Here is an 18,623-nt window from a genome sequence, read left to right on the forward strand (position 1 = left end):
AAGCCTAAAATTGAAGAAGCAGAGCTTGAAATTGGAGACCTAGAATTTGGGATTTGAGGGGTCATTTGTGGTTGGATTTGGATGCTTTTGGTATGAATGAACTCGGGGAGTGATAAGGAATACATTGATGTGATTTTTACCAGAATCCGAGACGTGGGCCCGGGGGTCGGGTTTTGGTAATTTCGGGATTTATGCTATAAATTGATAATTTTCGCTTGAGCTTTGTTCCCTTAGCATATTTTGACATCGTAATTCTGATTTTGGATAGATTCGACGCGAGTGGAGGCCGATTCAAGGGGCGAAGGCGTCACGGGCTAGAGTTTGGACCGAATTGAGGTGAGTAATGATTGTGAATGATGTCCTGAGGGTATGAAACCCCGGATTGCACATCGTTGTGCTATATTGAGTTGACACACACGCTAGATGATGAGCGCGGGGTCGTGCACTATTGGGGATTGTGACTTAGTCCATCCCGAATGACTATTTTACCTCGTATTTGACTGAAAACTGTTTGCTATCATCATGATTTGGGCGGAATGCCATATTTGAGCTTCGTGCCAACTATTTGAACCCTTAGGGGATTTTTATTGATATTCCTCACGGTTTTGACTTTATACTTGAACTCAGTCATGCTATATTCTACTGTTTTTACTAATTCAGCCATGTTTACTCTGTTGTAACACTTAAATGATATTTTTGGCTGAGCACTATGTTTTACTGTTTCCGGAGTGGCTATGAGATTCTGACTGAGTAAGGCCGAGGGCCTATGTTGTGAGGAAACACTGATTATGATTATGAGGCAGAGGGCCTGAGATTTATACGCCACGAGATGTCTTGTTGATATGAGGCCGAGAGCCTAGTGATGATGCCACGACATGACTTGATATTGCGCTTGGGCCGTAAGGGACCCCTCCAAGAGTCTGCACACCCTCAGTGAGCGCGAATACCCATTGTGATGTGAGATATAGCCCGAAGGGCTGGTATTGTTCTGAGATATTGCCCGAGGGGCGGATTGGTTGACATTGTGCCCGAGGGGCGAACCTTTATGTGTTTATCTTTCTTATTGTCTTCCATTTACCTATTTAATTGTTGAAAAAGCATTTCATGAAGTTTAAACTGCACTTAAATGATTTTTCATATCTTCACTGATTCACTATTTCTATTGGTTTTACTGCTTTATTATAGCCTATAATGTGCCTTACATGTTTTCATATCTCTCTGTCGTTTATTTATGATTATTACTCACTGAGTTGGAGTACTCACTTTACTCCCTGCACCCCGTGTGTAGATTCAGGCATTGCTGATCCTGCTAGCGCGAGTTGAGAGCTCCCGACAGACTTCGGAGTTCACGAGGTAGTTGCTTGGCGTCCACAGTCCCGTGTTTCTCCCCCTTTATCTCATTTCTATCTCTTTTCCAGTTACTTGTTATAGTTTAACAGACATTTTAGACTTGTAGTGTATTGATAGATGCTCATGACTAGTGATACCCCGGTATCGGGCTGTGTTGGGCTGTATTCCGCAAATTGTTTTGTATTGTCACTGCTTACTTTTGGATTTATATCATGTTTAAGACTAAATGCTCATTATTTAATTGCTTAAAACTGAATCGGAAATGTGTCGGCTGGCCTTGTCTTCACGAGAGGCGCCATCAAGACCGGGTCCGGGTTCGGGGTCGTGACAGAATAATACAAACTTCATTACCATTAGTTACTTCATTTGCAATTTCCAAAAATATATTACATTACACATTAATAGTTTAGGAGTGGAAACGTGTGATATAAATACAACACCTTTAGTTCAACTTTCCCAAAACCAAGATACAATCTATACTACGTCTACGGAGCCTCTAGTGGATACAAAAGAGTAGTATGATGATGCCGGCAACAAGGATACGGCTATATCCCAAAACACTATACATAGAGGACAAAAGATACAAGACCCCGAAGTGAAGTGGGGCTCACCAAGTCAGCTGCGGAGAGGGTGTGCTGCTATCACTGATCAATGCCGCCTACTACGGAACTACCTGCATCCATTAAAGATGTAGCGCCCGCAACAAAAGCGACGTTAGTACATATGGAATAGTACAAGTGTGTAGGACTAAACACCCTCTCAAAAGAACAAGTAATAGTAAAATAAGAAAGAAACATGGAATCAATGAGAGTCAGAAGAAATATTAAGCGTCAAGTTAAGAGAAAGATCATTTTTCAGTGAATATCAATGCTATTTAAGTTGGGAGATCTTTAGTACCGATATATTGTATTATCAACACGGAGTCCGATCTCGCCCCAGATCGGCTAAGCCATCTCACCCTGAGACATCCAATCACAACACCACCATGTGCGCGACATAGCGTCCGATCTCAGCCCGACCAGCTAAGCCATCTCACCATAATTTCGTATGGGTCGATATAATTTTTCTCTAGCAATCATATCATCCTAATTAAGGGGAATAATTTTAACACATCAATACGGAAATTTACCCCTCAATCGCTCCTACACCGTCGTATATAGTTTCGGGATTAGGTTATTTCAACCTACCCTTCCTTGGTGACTAAACGATACTCCCTAAACATTTATTATAAAAATGAGTTACAGTTCATTTCATAATCTTTCAGACATCTTTTCATTTTATTGGCACTAGTGGCCACGAGTGTAATTTCGGTCTTGGTACGTCGGCCGTATTTCATATTTCATACACACTCCTTTCACTTTCAGTCATTATCATGGATTATCAATAATAGTGCATTTCTAATCAAGACTTTAGTACACATATGAGCAATAAGAGTCTTTAGCATATTGAGTTTTCTTTCACAATCTAGCATAATAACTTTTATTTGAAACGCGAATTAAAGTCATAATATTTTAATACACAAACCATACTTGAACACATTCCCGAAGGAGAGTATAATGTGATAGGAACGATTGAAATATATTTGAGCATATAATTTCTAACACAATGCATATTTGGAATAATCAGATTTAGTTAAGTAACTCGGGATGTGAGGAAAAAGAATCATGGGCCAATTACACTTGATAATTACGAGAACATCATGGGATTCGATTCTAAAAGAGAAGTTTAGCCAACAAACCTCGCTTTGAGCTTTCCTCTAATTACTACGACATTCCAAAAATTCTAGCAACTTTAATCTATTTAGAAACATAACAAAATTGAACCATAATTAGGGTGATATTCGTGGGTTCAATTCATTTAAGCATTTCATCAAACACTAGTTGTGCATATTCGACTATAGGGTAATACGGTGATGTTCCTTCACCCCACAAGCAATCCCCACTTCAATAGGTCACCCCTCCCTAAAACCTTCATTGGCACATCCTAACCAATTCTTATTCTCAAAACCATTTTCGCCATTACCTATATTCTACCCCAAATTCGAAATAGGAAGCTAGGGCTAGAATCTTACCTCTTTATAGTAGACAATTTTGCAAGCTTTCTTGTGAATTCTCCAAGACTTGAGCAAAGAATTGAAGTGGAAGGTGTTGAAGCTCCATTTTCTCTCTCTAGCTCCTCCCCTATCTCTTAAAATATTTGCTACTGTACTCTGCAACCAGTTGGGGGCGCCTGATGTCCCCCACACTCTACTGGCCAATTTCATTACCCGATTGTCCTATATGGAGATTTGACACACTTTATGTGGTGCTAATTCAAATGCTACATGGGTTCACATTAAAAGGATGCATAGCTGCATTAAATTTTTGAGGAAGAAGTTAAACTTGGCGGCTAAAGCATGGTTGAAGTTGATTAACACCAGGTTGCTGCCTTGTGACCATGACCCACACATTAGGAGAGACAAATTTTGTCTACTTTATTATCTGATGATAGGACAGAAGGCGAAATATAGGCCATTTGATACGCCACCAGATGGTGCAAGTTAGGAGGAGTAAGAGGGTGGAGATTTTGTTCTTTTAAAATGTGTCGACGCACTATTTGAGGAAGGAGGAGGTCAATGAGGAGACCAGAGTTTGATATGATTATTCCAGTAGAACCCGTGGCATAGGCATTACTAGCATTTGTGTCATGCCCCGACTTTGGGGAGCGTGATTGGCGCTCAACTGAGGTATCCTATTCAAGCAAGCCTACTTGATGCCTTCTACCCGACCGTACCCATGAACAAAGTGAAAATGTATTTCATTAACTAGACAATGAGGAGATCGCATGAATAATACAAACTTCATTACCATTAGTTACTTCATTTGCAATTTCCAAAAATATATTACATTACACATTAATAGTTTAGGAGTGGAAACGTGTGATATAAATACAACACCTTTAGTTCAACTTTCCCAAAACCAAGATACAATCTTCACTACGTCGACGGAGCCTCTAACGGATACAAAAGAGTAGTATGATGGTGCCGGCAATAAAGCTCCGGCTATACCTGATGACGTTCAAATCCACTACTAAAAGGTAAATGGACACGGTCGCATGCAATATAATATACCCAACTATGAGTCGGTGTCGAATCCTATAGAGAACAATATATAGGCGATTAGGAATGTAAAGGAATTATCACTTGTTATGCAATGCCAAACACTTAGAATTGGTTTTAGAAAAGATTTATACCTAAATTCGGAAATGTAAACTAACCTAGAAAGCAAGTAAAATGATCAATGGCTACAAGGATGGTTGCATCGGAAATTACACTCAAGTAACTCCAATGTATTTCACGATTTTACAAATATGAGCGAGTTTATGTTAATAAGCCACGGGTAATAATTCTATATTAGCTTCTTGCAAAGACTAACAAGACTTCCCAATTGAATTATCCCTAAAATAATTAAGATATTAAGCACACCCCTAATGATTACAAGTAGTTCAATCCTATCCCTAGGTAGAATCTATAAAATGAGGGTTAATGCCTCAAGTTCTTGTTAATTAATCTTTCCCAACCCCAAATAATCTTTTTCAAAATTAATTCGGAGTTAATGGGCGAGTCATAGGGTTAGCTAATCCCTTTGGAAACGTTAAAGAACAAGAATAATTAAAGTAACAATTAACTCACTTCATAAAAGAATAAAAATCATTCAATACATAAGCACAACAAGGTATTTAATCCACGCTTTAAACATGAATATTTTCATAAACAAGATTCAAGTGTTGAATAAAATACTACACACTTAGATATACAATACAAAGCAAGAAAATGAAGAAATGAACATAAATGGACAAGAAATTCTCAACCAAAAGCTTCAAATCTTCAAGAACAAAGTATGTGTGCAAAGCCCTAGCTTCCAACCTTGTTCTCTCAAGAGTTTTTGAACTGAAAATATGCCAAAGATCTTCAAAATATCTGCTAGGACGAGTATTTGTGGGTTTGGAATTGAGAACATGTGAAATGCCTAAAATACCAAGGTCTAATGCCCGTTGACCACACCTGTGGAAGAATATTCGCAGGTGCGGATAGCCCATCATAGAAGCGAAATATCAAATAAACTCTGTCACCGCAGATGCGGTCTACAAAGCGCAGATGCGCAACCGCAAAAGCGGTAATCTAACTGCAGATGCAGTTTCTTGCAAAGTCACACATCCTCGAAGATTCGGGCCTGTTCACACCGAAGCGGAGTTGCTTCTGCGACCAATCTTCCGCAGATGCGGAATCACAAGGGAGTTTTGCATGGGTTTCACCCTTTTTTGCTCAATTCCACTCCAATTGAATTCAAATCACTTCATGGCATCATTAACCTGAAAATCTAACAATACACACCATAAACGGCCTCATATTATAGTTAAAGGACATAAAAACTAAAGAAAAGAGACTAGAATGAGTGGTAAAATCACCACTCATCAATACCCCAAAACACTATACATAAAGGACAAAAGATACAAGACCCCAAAGTGAAGTGGGGCTCACCAAGTCAGCTGCGAAAAGAATGTGCTGCTATCACTGATCAAAGCCACCTACTGCGGAACTACCTACATCTATTAAAGATGAAGCGCCCCCAACAAAAGCGACGTTAGTACATATGGAATAGTAAAAGTATGTAGGACTAAACACCCTCTCAATAGAACGAGTAACAATAAAATGAGAAAGAAACATGGAATCAATGAGAGTCAGAAGAAATATTAAGCGTCAAGTTAAGAGAAAGATCATTTTTCAGTGAATATCAATGCTATTTAAGTTGGGAGATCTTTAGTACCGATATATTGTGTTATCAGCACGGAGTCTGATCTCTCCCCAGATCGGCTAAGCCATCTCACCCTGAGACATCCAATCACAACACCACTATGTGCGCGACATGACATCCAATCTCAGCCCGATCGGCTAAGCCGTCTCACCACAATGCCGTATGGATCGATATCATTTTCCGCTAGCAATCATCTCATCCTAATTAAGGGAAATAATTTCAACACATCAATACGGAAATTTACCCCTCAATCGCTTCTACACCGCACATGTAGTTTCGGGGTTAGGTTATTTCAACCTACCCTTCCTTGGTGACTAAACGATACTCCCTAAACATTTATTATAAAAAGGAGTTACAGTTCATTTCTTAATCTTTCACATATCTTTTTATTTCATTGGCACTAGTGGCCACAAGTGTAATTTCGATCTTGGTACGTCGGTCGTATTTTATATTTCATACACACTCCTTTCACTTTCAGTCATTATCATGGATTATCAACAATAATGCATTTCTAATCAAGACTTTAAGTACACATATGAGCAATAAGAGTCTTTAGCATATTGAGTTTACTTTCACAATCTGGCATAATAACTTTTATTTAAAACACGAATTAAAGTCATAACATTTAATACACAAACCATACTTGAACACACTCCCGAAGGAGAGTATAATAATAGGAACAATTGAAACACATTTTGAGCATATAATTTCTGACACAATGCTTATTTGGAATAATTGGATTTAGTTAAGTAACTCGGGATGTGAGGAATAAGAATCATGGGCCAATTACACTTGAGACTTACGAGAACATCATGGGATTCGATTCCAAAAGAAAAGTTTAGCCAACAAACCTCCCTTTGAGCTTTCCTCAAATTACTACGATATTCCAAAAATTCTAGCAACTTTAATCTATTTAGAGACATAACAAAATCGAACCATAATTAGGGAGATATTCGTGGGTTCAGCTCATTTAAGCATTTCATCAAACACTAGTTGTGCATATTCGACTCTAGGATCCACGGTGATGTTCCTTCACCCCACAAGCAATTCCCACTTCAATAGGTCACCCATATATGTTCCACAACCTCCCTAAAACCCTTCATTGGCACTTGCATGCATCATTAAGAAACTCTTATTCTCAAAACCATTTTCCCCATTACCTATATTTTTCCCCAAATTCGAAATAGGAAGCTAGTGCTAGAATCTTACCTCTTTATTAGACTATTTTTCAAGCTTTCTTGTGAATTATCCAAGACTTGAGCAAGGAATTGAAGTGGAAGGTGTTGAAGCTCCTCTTTCTCTCTCTAGCTCCTCCCCTATCTCTTAAAATATTTGCTACTGCACTCTGCAACCACTTGGGGTGCCTGATGTCCCCCACACTCTACTGGCCAATTTCATTATTTGATCGTCCTATATGGAGATTCGATACACTTTATGTGGTGTTAATTCAAATGCTACCTGGGTTCACGTTTAAAGGATGCATAGCTGCATCAAATTCCCGAGAAAGAAGTTAAACTTGGCGGCTAAAGTATGGTTGAAGTTGATTAACACTAGGCTGCTGCCTTGTGACCATGATACATACATTAGGAGAGACAATGTCTGTCTACTTTATTATCTGATGATAGGACAGAAGGCGAAATATAGGCCATTTGATACTGTTACACCCCATATTTTCGTACATGAAAATATGCCATAAATAAATTAATAAGAGCCCGGAAGTGAGATGTCACATCCCACAGTATTACATTAAGGTGATGTTACGCTTTGCAGTATTAAGTTACGATGATGTTACACCCTGAAGTATTGTACGTTAAAATTTCGTTTTCAGTTAACCGATGTAAGAATCGGGGATGTGATTATCTTGACGTTAACGTACTTACGTTATTTACAGCAAGCAATAAATAAATGTTATGAAGAATAAGAGGGTACACAGATTGAAGAAAACGAGTTTCGTTGAAAGTAGTCAATTTGGAATAAAATACGGGTCGAGCGATAATACCCGATAATTATGAACTAGTACCATGCATGGTACCATATGACCACGGTAGTATAATATATAAAGTATATATGAAGTATTTTAAAAATAAATAGAATTTTAAGTAATTTGTGATAATTTTTAAATTATGCAGGTAATTGGTTAATTACCAGGTAACAAGACATTACCCGATTAACTAATAAGTGGATAAAAAATTAATAAAATAACCTACTCCCCACGTGGTAATATGCCACCATCCAAGTATATAACTCATAGTCATATATGCTTGTAACGTGTAAAGCCATTTTATGACTCATAAAAATGAGTCATTTTAAAGACTTGATTATCTTAAAGGATTGGATTCCTTTTCGGACAAAAAGAATAAGTCCATTCTTGGTAATTTTAAAGACATTGTCTTTGAGAAAAAACGTGAAAGAACATATTTGGCAAGTCTGATTCTTGGTAATTTCAAAGACATCGTGTTTTGAGGAAAACTATAAGACCAGAAAAAAAATCCTTCCAAAAATTTCAACACCAAGCCAAGTTCATTCCAATTTCAAGGAAATTCAGTGTAAATTTCACAAAAGCAGATTCGTTCAAATAATTCCAGGAACAGGTATGTTAAGGCCCTCCTTTCTTTTTTTTGGCATGGTCTAAATTATACTGACAAAACGAGCAAATACACAGTTTCTATAAATTACTCTATTCATAAAAATAGTAGGGGTGTCTATATTCTTGATTCCCCATGAGAATTATTATTATCTTCTGTTCATGGGTCTCAGAATATACGCAGTTGGAAAAGTTTATCCGGAAGGAATATCGAGATTATTATGTATTTTTCATGCATTTTACTCATTTATACATGTGCATTGACCCATGACCAGATGGCGTTATATACGCGTATATATGTAAATATATGTATATGGGATATGAGAAAAGGTTACAGCGTTATATACACACCACCACCTGATCAGCTGGTATATGATAATGATGTTGCCCATAATGCCTGAAATATGATTCAAACGGTGTTATATACGTGTATATATGTATGTATATGTATGTATATGTATATGGGATATGGGAAGAGGTTATGGTGTTATATACGCATCACCACCTAATCAGCTGGTACACGATGATGATTTTGCCCATTGTGGCCAATATGATATGATGGGATGCCCTCAGAGACTGATGATGTTATGAAATATGTACCTATGCACGACATGATATTCATACGCATATGTATGACGCTAAAAGTAATTTATGATTTACAAAGTTATTCAGACTTATAGGTTGAGTCATGTACTCTATATTTCTTTCATATTCTTATGTACTTATTTATGTGCCTTACATACTCGGTACATTATTCGTACTGACGTCCCTTGCCTGGGGATGCTGCATTTCATGCCCGCAGGTCCAGATAGACAGTTCGAGAGCCCTCCAAGTAGGCTATCAGCTCAGCGGAAGATGTTGGTGTGCTCCATTTCCATCGGAGTTGCGTGTTTGGTTAGTATGATTTAGATGTGTATTGTTTGGTATGGCGGGACCCTTTATGACAATTATGTACTCTTAGAGGCTTGTAGACATATGTTGTGTACGTGAAAATTGTACGGCCTTGTCGGTCTATGTTTTGAGTTTATAAATAATCATGTTGGCATGGCCTATTAGGCCCGTATGTCACGTGTATATGATAATGTAATAAGAAAAATATGTTACGTTGGTACTCGGTTGAGTATGGTACCAGGAGCCCATCGCGGCTCATCGGTTTGGGTTGTGACAAAAGTGGTATCAGAGCAGTTCTGTCCTAGGGAGTCTACAAGCCGTGTCTAGTAGAGTTTTGTTTATGGGTATGTCGTGCACCACACTTATAAGCAGGAGGCTACAGGGCATTTAGGACTATCACTCTTTCTTCTTACTCTAGATCGTGTGGTAGAGCTCACTTATAAGAATTCAAGCCCCAAACTTCTATTCGTAATAAGACGATGCCTACATTCAAAAAGACAATCGATAAGAGATACAACTGTGGAATTATTGATTTAGAGGGACTCGATTTTGCATCTTGCTTATGATAAGTAAATGTGAGGTCTTTAGCAAATCATGGGTATACTGAAAGGTGTAAGCCTCTTGATAAGGGACCTTAAGGCAAGAATATTTATCCACCTTTATAGTAAAAGACAATGCTTTTAAGAAGTAAATGAAGCAAGGTGAAGAAGGGTACGATGCGCCTAGTTAATGAATATTATCAGTATTATAGTCCGGCAGAAAAATATAAGCATTAAGAGTTACCCTCAACAGTAACAGAGATATGTACAATTGGCCGTCAAAGCGGATCCAAGCGAGTTTCTGCTCGTGTACTTGGCAGTTTCCGAAGTTGCATAAGTGCAGTCTTGGTCCGTGAAAATAAAGGTACGCAATCTCTGATTTATTATATCAGTAAAACTCTCATCGATGCCGAGACAAGGTACCCTTACCTTGAAAAGTTAGCTCTAGCGCATGTCATAGCTTCGCGAAAGCTTAGACCGTATTTTCAATGCCATCTCATAAAAGTAGTAACGACCTTCCCCAAAAGAGGTATCCTACACAAACCCGAACTATCAGGTAGACTCGCCAAATGGGCCATAGAATTAAGAGAGCACGATATAACATATCAACTATGAACTGCCATTAAGTCGTAGGTGCTCGCAGACTTCGTCGCTGATTTTAGCACGGAGATATTGCCCGAGGCAGAACAAGAAGCGTTCCACGCCTCCACACACACCGACCTCTGGGTCCTCTACACCGATGGCGCCTCCAATGCCTTGGGATCGGGACTGAGACTCGTCCTCGAGGTCCCTACGGGTGAAGTGATTTTCCAGTCCATACGATGCCCCGAGATGACCAACAATGAGGCCGAGTACGAAGTTGTGATTACAGGATTGAAGTTGGCCCTCAAATATGGTGCCCCACGTCTTGTCCTCCACTGTGACTCCCAACTCGTGGTGAACCAGGTCACCGGGACTTTCCAGATCAAAGAACAGAGGCTACAAAGGTACCAGTCAGAAATCCACAAGCTAATGCCAAAGTTCGACGAGTGTCGCCTCGACTAGATACCCATGGCACAAAACATCGAAGGAGACGGCCCTAAACTGGCTGCGACCACCAAGAATATCAACAAAGAGAACGTGGTCACACTCCTTCATTCTGCAGTCGACCACGTCGAGGTACATTCTATAAACTTAACTTGGGACTGGCGTAACCGCTTTGTAGCATATTTGCAGGATGGAACACTTCCACAAGACAAGAAGGAGGCCAAAAATCTCCGGGTACAGGTAGCCCGATACAGCCTAATAAATAATGATCTCTACAAAAGAACGTTCGGCGGCCCTCTGGCTAAATGTCTTGGACCACATCAAGCGAGATGGGTACTAGAAGAAGTACACGATGGGCACTGCAATGCCCACACAGGAAACCGTGCCCTCGCCCGATGCCTCATCCGCGCCGGTTATTACTGGCCTACCATGAAAAAAGAAGCCGCGGATTGTGTCTGAAGATGCGAGCAATGTCAAAAGTATGCCCCCATGATACATCAAGCAGGAGAGCTCCTCCATTCCATCATTTCGCCATGACCATTCATAAAATGGGAAATGGACACTGTCGACCCCCTCCCAGCAGGACGCGGCAAGGTACGCTTCCTTTTGGTTTTAACTAACTATTTCTCTAAATGGGTGGAAGAAGGTGCATACACTCAGATACGTGAGTAGGAAGTCATTGCCTTCATTTGAAAAATATTATATGCCGTTTCGACATCCCCAAGGAAATCAGTTGCGACAACGGACCTCAATTCATTGGAAAAAGAACGACTGAGTTCTTCAAAAAATGGCACATCAAACGGATACTCTCCATGCCATATCATCCTATCGCCAACGGCCAAGCCGAATCCTCCAACAAAGTGATACTGAACATATTGAAAAAGAAGCTCGAGGAAGCTAAAGGGCTATGGGCCGAACTACTACCTGAAGTGTTATAGGCATGCCGCACTACGCCGAAATCCAGCACGGGAGAAATGCCATACTCACTGGTTTACGGGACCAACGCAGCCATACCCATTGAGGTCGGGGAACCTAGCCTGAGATACTCCAACGTAAGTGGGGCAGATAACACTAAAGTAGGCTACAAGACTTAGACGAAGCCGAAGAACGAAGAGACATAGCCCACGTAAGAATGGTAGCCCAGAAGCAGCAAGTAGAAAGATACTACAACAAGAAATCCAAGGTACGATCACTCAAAGTGGGCGATTACGTCCTCAAGGCCAAAACACAGACATTAAAGGATCCAAATGAAGGAAAGTTAGGAACAAACTGGGACGGACCGTATAAAATCGTAGCAGTAGAAAACAAAGGGCATTTCAACTAGAAACAATGGAAGGAAAACTACTCCAAAACAACTGGAACGTCGCCCACCTTAAGTACTTTCACTTCTGAAAGGCATCACCTAAGTCGTACTCTTTTTCCCTCACCCGGGTTTTCCCGGGAAGGGTTTTAACGAGGCGGCGAAGGGGACGCCCTGTAGATCAAAACGCTGTTCATCACCTCGCCCATCGATAAAATCTCCGGGGCGAAGTGATGAAGGAACTACACAATCAAATCGCCATCGTATATATGAAATCAAATCGCCATTGTAATCGCCATTGTATGTATGAAATCAAATCGCCGTCGTATGTATGAAATCAAATCGCCATTGTATGTACATAATTAAATCTCCACTGATTAACATTAGTTTGACCTCGTTCGAACCACGACGGGATACCACTTCGACGACAGTCAAAGCAACATCCTAATGGCCAAGGCCATCGACATTAGTTCGACCTCGTTCGAACTACGACGGGATACTACTTCGACAGTCAAAGCAACATCCTAATGGCCAAGGCCATCGACATTAGTTCGACCTCATTCGAACCACGACGGGATACCACTTCGACGACAGTCGAAGCAACATCCTAATGGCCAAGGCCATCGACATTTGTTCGACCTCGTTTGAATCGAGGCGGGATACCACTTCGACGACAGTCGAAGCAACATCCTAATGGCCAAGGCCATCGACATTAGTTCGACCTCGTTTGAACCATAATGGGATACTACTTCGACAACCGAAGTGTCACGACCCAAACTGGAGGGCCATGACTAGCACCCGACCATACTTGCCGAGCACCAACGTACATTTTATCTAACCTTTTTTTATTATCATTTAGGGTTGACGAGATCAATATAAATGGTAGACCTGGATCATGGACAACCAGCAATAAAATATGATGGTATGAACATACATAGCAAGGGATGACCAGGCAATCAAGAAACTACATATAAGGTACGAGCTACCATGCTACCATGAAAGACTATACAACAAAAACCAGCCGACAAGGCATACCAAACTATACATGAGTCGACACTTGTCTATGAGCCTCTAAATGAACATAAATGCTGCAACATAGCCGGAACAGGGCCCCGACATACCCATAATGTCTATAACAAAAATGCATACCAAGACCACGGCAAGTCCGGAGAAGGGATCTCGCCAATCACTGCTGAACTGGACAACCTACTGTGGTGGGAGAGCTGCACCTGCCTATCTATTAGGGCCTGCAACACGACATGCAGCATCCACAAACAAAAGGATGTCAGTACGAATAAAGTACTGAGTATGTAAGGCAGTGAACCATAAATACGAATAGTAATGTAAGCAGGGATAGAGAATATACAACCTGGAACATCTGAGTACCTCTTAGGGCTACTGACATGAAATGCATGATACATATGTATGTATACATAAGCTTTTAAAACATACGCCTCTATGGTCATCATCATCATATCGTACCCAGCTATAATAGGCTTGGTAAAAATGTACCCAGCCGTCATAAGGCTCGGTAGAATCGTACCCGGCCACGTGGAGCTCGGTAAAACCCAACTGATCAGTGGTTGCACAATATGTGCCGTACCCGGCCGACTATAGCACGGCTCGGTAGAGTAAAATAGATATATATACATAATATATATATATATATATATATATATATATATATATATATATAATGCATGCTCGACTCATGGAATCACATTCTAAACCTTTTGGAGAGACGTAAGGTCGGTATTCTCTGTACACGTTATTAAGATCAACTCTTCATTACGAACCTTATAAGAATCAGGAAGTACCAACAACATTGATAACATAAGAATAAGAGAAGCAACATTAACATCAATCGTTCCATAAGAGGGAAAGCAATGTAAGTACTGCTAGCTTCTAAGAGTAGAGTATCTTTGGAAGCTCGTTCATTACATTATGTACAATCGGAGTCGTGCAAAAGAAGAAAAGGGATAGCCTCACATACCTTGTATATACTGCCCCAATCACAAGCTATGCAATTGTCACAACTCCTTAGTCTACAATAAGAGAAACGATACTATCGTTATCATTTAAGAGTCATAACTATTATGTATCGACCACAACCTATTTTACGTTGAAACGGACAACACCTCCCCTATATATATGACTTCAAACCATTCAAAACAATCACCAAACAACCCAAACAACATCAATAATAAACATATTGAGCCTCCCAAAACAGTCCACGCACAACCTAGTTACATCATACATACGACGACCACCGTAGTCATGTCAAACGACCCAGAAATATTACGAATAAATATCATCCCACAACCCTACATATATATGGTATTCCTAAACACCCTTCCACCTCCAAAAATCCACAAAATAGTAGTAGAACACGCAGCCCAATAGCAACACAAAACAATCCGGCACAAGTGAATAACTCGAACTCACGGCTTCCGATCACCGTCCCGTGAGTTCTTACATGTATAGAACGAATTACCATGAATTCACAGCAGAGAAAAATGTATGAAAGATGACAGTAACTTACCTTACTTGTTGGATAACTCAGCCCTTCCCTTGGTTCTTCAAACTCTAGGTTTCACCTTCAAATAGAACTTGAAAGATAGGGAAAATCGATTAGGGTTTGTGTGGGATATTTGGGGAGGAGTTGCAGGGGTTAACTTTGGTTTTGAGGGTCTGAAATATGGATGAAATAATTGAGTTCATAACCCCTTAAAAGTCCTCTCTTGGCCGACTTAGGTCTTTTAATTTTGTCCTATCATTTTGGCAAGTAGGTGATGCACCTACTTGTCATCTACCAATCTGCGCAGGCTTGCGAAAATATGAATATCTCTATACTACGAGATCGTATTGACAAACGGTTTAATGAGTTGGAAACTAGACTCATAGATCTTGAATTTGGTGGGTAGATCACCCCGTAATTCCTTGTAAATTAGGAGAAAAGCTTAGAAATATTTAACCTAATGTTTAAGTAAAATTATGAACCTAAGTTGCGACAACGTTTGTCGACTTTTGTTTCATAACTCGTTTGACTTCAAGACTTATGATACGGATATTATGTAATTCAAATACCTTAATACATGACCTTGAGTGTATTAAGAACCTCTAGGTTTACCTGAAAATACGAGTTACAACATCCTTTATTCGTTTAACTTCTAATACTTGTTAATCACCCTTATACTCCCTTGTATCACTTAAGACCAATAGGATTAACTTCTTATCATATCAAAGGTAATTCATTCTTGGATTTATGTTAACTAATATATGGCATGAACTAACGCGTGTGGATATGGGTTGTAACACGAAGCAACATCCTAATGGCCAAGGCCATCGACATTAGTTCGACCTCGTTCGAACCACGACGGGATACCACTTCGATGACAGTCGAAGAAACATCCTAATGGCCAAGTCCATCAACATTAGTTCGACCTCGTTCGAACCACGATGGGATACTACTTCGACAGTCGAAGCAACATCCTAATGGCCAAGGCCATCGACATTAGTTCGACCTCGTTCGAACCACGACATGATACCACTTCGACGATAGTCAAAGCAACATCCTAATGGCCACTACTACTTCGACAGTCGAAGCAACATCCTAATGGCCAAGGCCATCGACATTAGTTCAACCTCGTTCGAACCACGACGGGATATTACTCCGACAAGTCTAAGAAACACCCCAATGGCCAAGTCCATCGACAACATCAGTTCGACCTCGGCTGAGCTATGATGGGATTCTACTTCGACGATAATCGAAGCAACATCCCAATAGACGCCCAAGTGTCATGCAACAAACAAAAGAAGAAACAATGAACAGAAAAACCAACAAAAAGTAAAGTTTATATTACAACAAAAATATCATTTACATTTTCCCCTACGAACATGCCCTAGCACGGCCTGTGCCAAAAATTCCCAAGCAAAAAATATAGTACAAACTAAAATTACACATCATCCCTAGTGGGGTAGGCATCTTTATACCATGAATCCGAAGCAAGGTGATTCACATCATCAGAATTGACACCTTCCCCGTCGGGAGTGAGAGGGTCGTACCCATACGACTCACGAGCAGCACGCGCTTCAGCATGTACCGCCTAAACCTCCGCTTCCGTCACCTGGCCCTCGGAATGAAAAGCCTTATACATATCGAGTTGAGCCTCCGCATGGACTCATAACTCGTACACGCAATGAGGTGAGCTCTGACCAGCTGAAGGACGAGACGTTGAGGGCTGGGAACGACGGCTTACCTCCTTCGACCTCAGCGAAGCCATCTGCCCTTGCAATGCGGCCAATTCCGCCTCCAACTCCCTAACACGCCCTTCAAATCTCGCAATTTGATAACCGGAGTTTTCCCTCTCCCCCGTAAGTTCCGACCTAGATAGGCAGAGGGCATCCTCCAAAGAGACCGTCTTAGAAATGGCAGCGGCCAACTTATCGGCACTGGCGTTCAACTCGCCCTTAAGTCCATCGACCTCCACTGCCTTAGTATCTAACTCAGCGGTCAAGCTAGCCACCTTCAGCTGTAAATCGGCGTTCTCAGCCATTACCCCCTGACTCAACTCAAGCTCGTCCTCTTTCGCCTTAAGAAGGGCCTCCAATTCGCTATTACGGGCGATAGCCCTCACAAGCTCTTCGTCCCTCTCCTTCAGCTCCTCTACCCTGCGCTCTAATTGGTCCTCCTGCCGCTTAAGTCCCTCGCGGAATCCCTGGAACTCGGGAACCTGATGATAGATATCGGACATCGCCTGGTGCTTAGCATGATACTGATGGTATTTCGATGACATCTTTTTATAGAGGCCCGTCCTTCTCCGTTCACGGCGCTCTCTCTCCACCTCCATGACGAGGGTCTGACAAAAAAGAGGAGCAGAGTTAGAGTAAATACATCACATTGTCACACCAACCCCATGGCACAAGGAAAAGAAGAAACATACCTGCAAGGCCATACTGGCAATCCTCTGGGATAATTCCGCATCACTCATCGTCCCAAGCGTCTCGCTTTCAGGATCGTCGCATAAAGGAGCAAGGGCCGACACAACCTGCTCGTTATTCAGCAGCAAGTAGTAACTCCCCGGAATTACCACATGACGGTCGGATCTGTCCAACCTCACCTCCACGCAGGTATGGCGACCCAAAAATTCATCGATATCCTCCGAGGAGACATTTGAACCCGATCCATCCCCCTCGACACAAGGTCCTCCGACATTGGACAACATGCCCCCCTTTAGTAGAACGCGCTGAACCAGTTCCTAGGCCAACTCTCTCCATTCGGGGAGACCTCCCCGACAAAATGGCGTCGGCCATAAACACGGGCACCAGGGCCGTCCAAGATGCCCCACTTCCATCGGCCTCAGTGGCCACGCCCTTTCCCAGCTCCAACCTCCTACTTTTTCTCTCTAACGGCTCATCGCCATTAGAAGATTCATTAACAGGATATGGGGCTGGTGCCAACGAGGCCTTCTCCCTCATGACCTCAGTCCGAGACGAGTCTCCCTGTTGAAGAAGTTGAGGATGACCTCCCCGAACAGACTCGCACAAAATGAATCGCGTGTCCATGGTAGCAATGGATCGTCTGAAAGCAGGGACTGGTGCTCTTCGCCTAGAAGCCCCCCGACGTGTCGTCACAGAAGGAGATACAGTTAGGTAGGGTCGCACGTCCTATGAGCTAGTAAGGCAGAAATTTACCTGAAGAAACCCTGGGGCCATAACGTTGTATGAAGGCAGACCAAGTCCGAGTTTCCTCCGCATGGGGCAACAGGTTAGCGACCCAATTCTTGAGACCCGCAATAGGGTGGGGAGGACGACCCATAGTTGCAGAACAACAAGTAATCGAAAGTTACGCTAATTACAGAGGATGGGGGGGGTACATAATGAACGAAAATACTTATGAGTTTATTCCACCACTCTAGAAATCCGGTGGGGTTAGAGGTGATATGCTCGGTCGTGATGAAAAAGTACTTGTGCCAAAATTTACGGCTCGCTCGATCGTCCGTCTCGACCACCAGCCCTTTTGTACCACGAAGTCTCAAGTGCACCATGGTACCCCTAAGGAAACCAAGTGACAATAAGTGCAAGAGATAATGGACGGAGACGTCACATTCTGCCAATTCTGCGTACTTGGTCAGCAGCAG

At 41.5% G+C, this 18,623-nt stretch overlaps 1 protein-coding gene across 1 annotated transcript; it reads right to left on the bottom strand.

Annotated features, from left to right (window-relative positions):
* Nucleotides 1–16,664: 16,664 nt before the first annotated feature.
* LOC138881057 (uncharacterized) lies at nt 16,665–18,048 on the bottom strand. Its single transcript, XM_070161258.1, has 3 exons — nt 17,809–18,048; nt 17,427–17,531; nt 16,665–17,342 (listed from the first exon to the last, which is right to left on the bottom strand). The coding sequence occupies exons 1-3, from the start codon at nt 18,046–18,048 to the stop codon at nt 16,665–16,667; spliced, it is 1,023 nt and encodes a 340-aa protein (XP_070017359.1).
* Between the last annotated feature and the right edge of the window lie 575 nt (nt 18,049–18,623).

This window comes from Nicotiana sylvestris, chromosome 11 (assembly GCF_000393655.2).
Source record: "Nicotiana sylvestris chromosome 11, ASM39365v2, whole genome shotgun sequence".
Classification (NCBI taxonomy): Eukaryota; Viridiplantae; Streptophyta; class Magnoliopsida; order Solanales; family Solanaceae; genus Nicotiana; species Nicotiana sylvestris.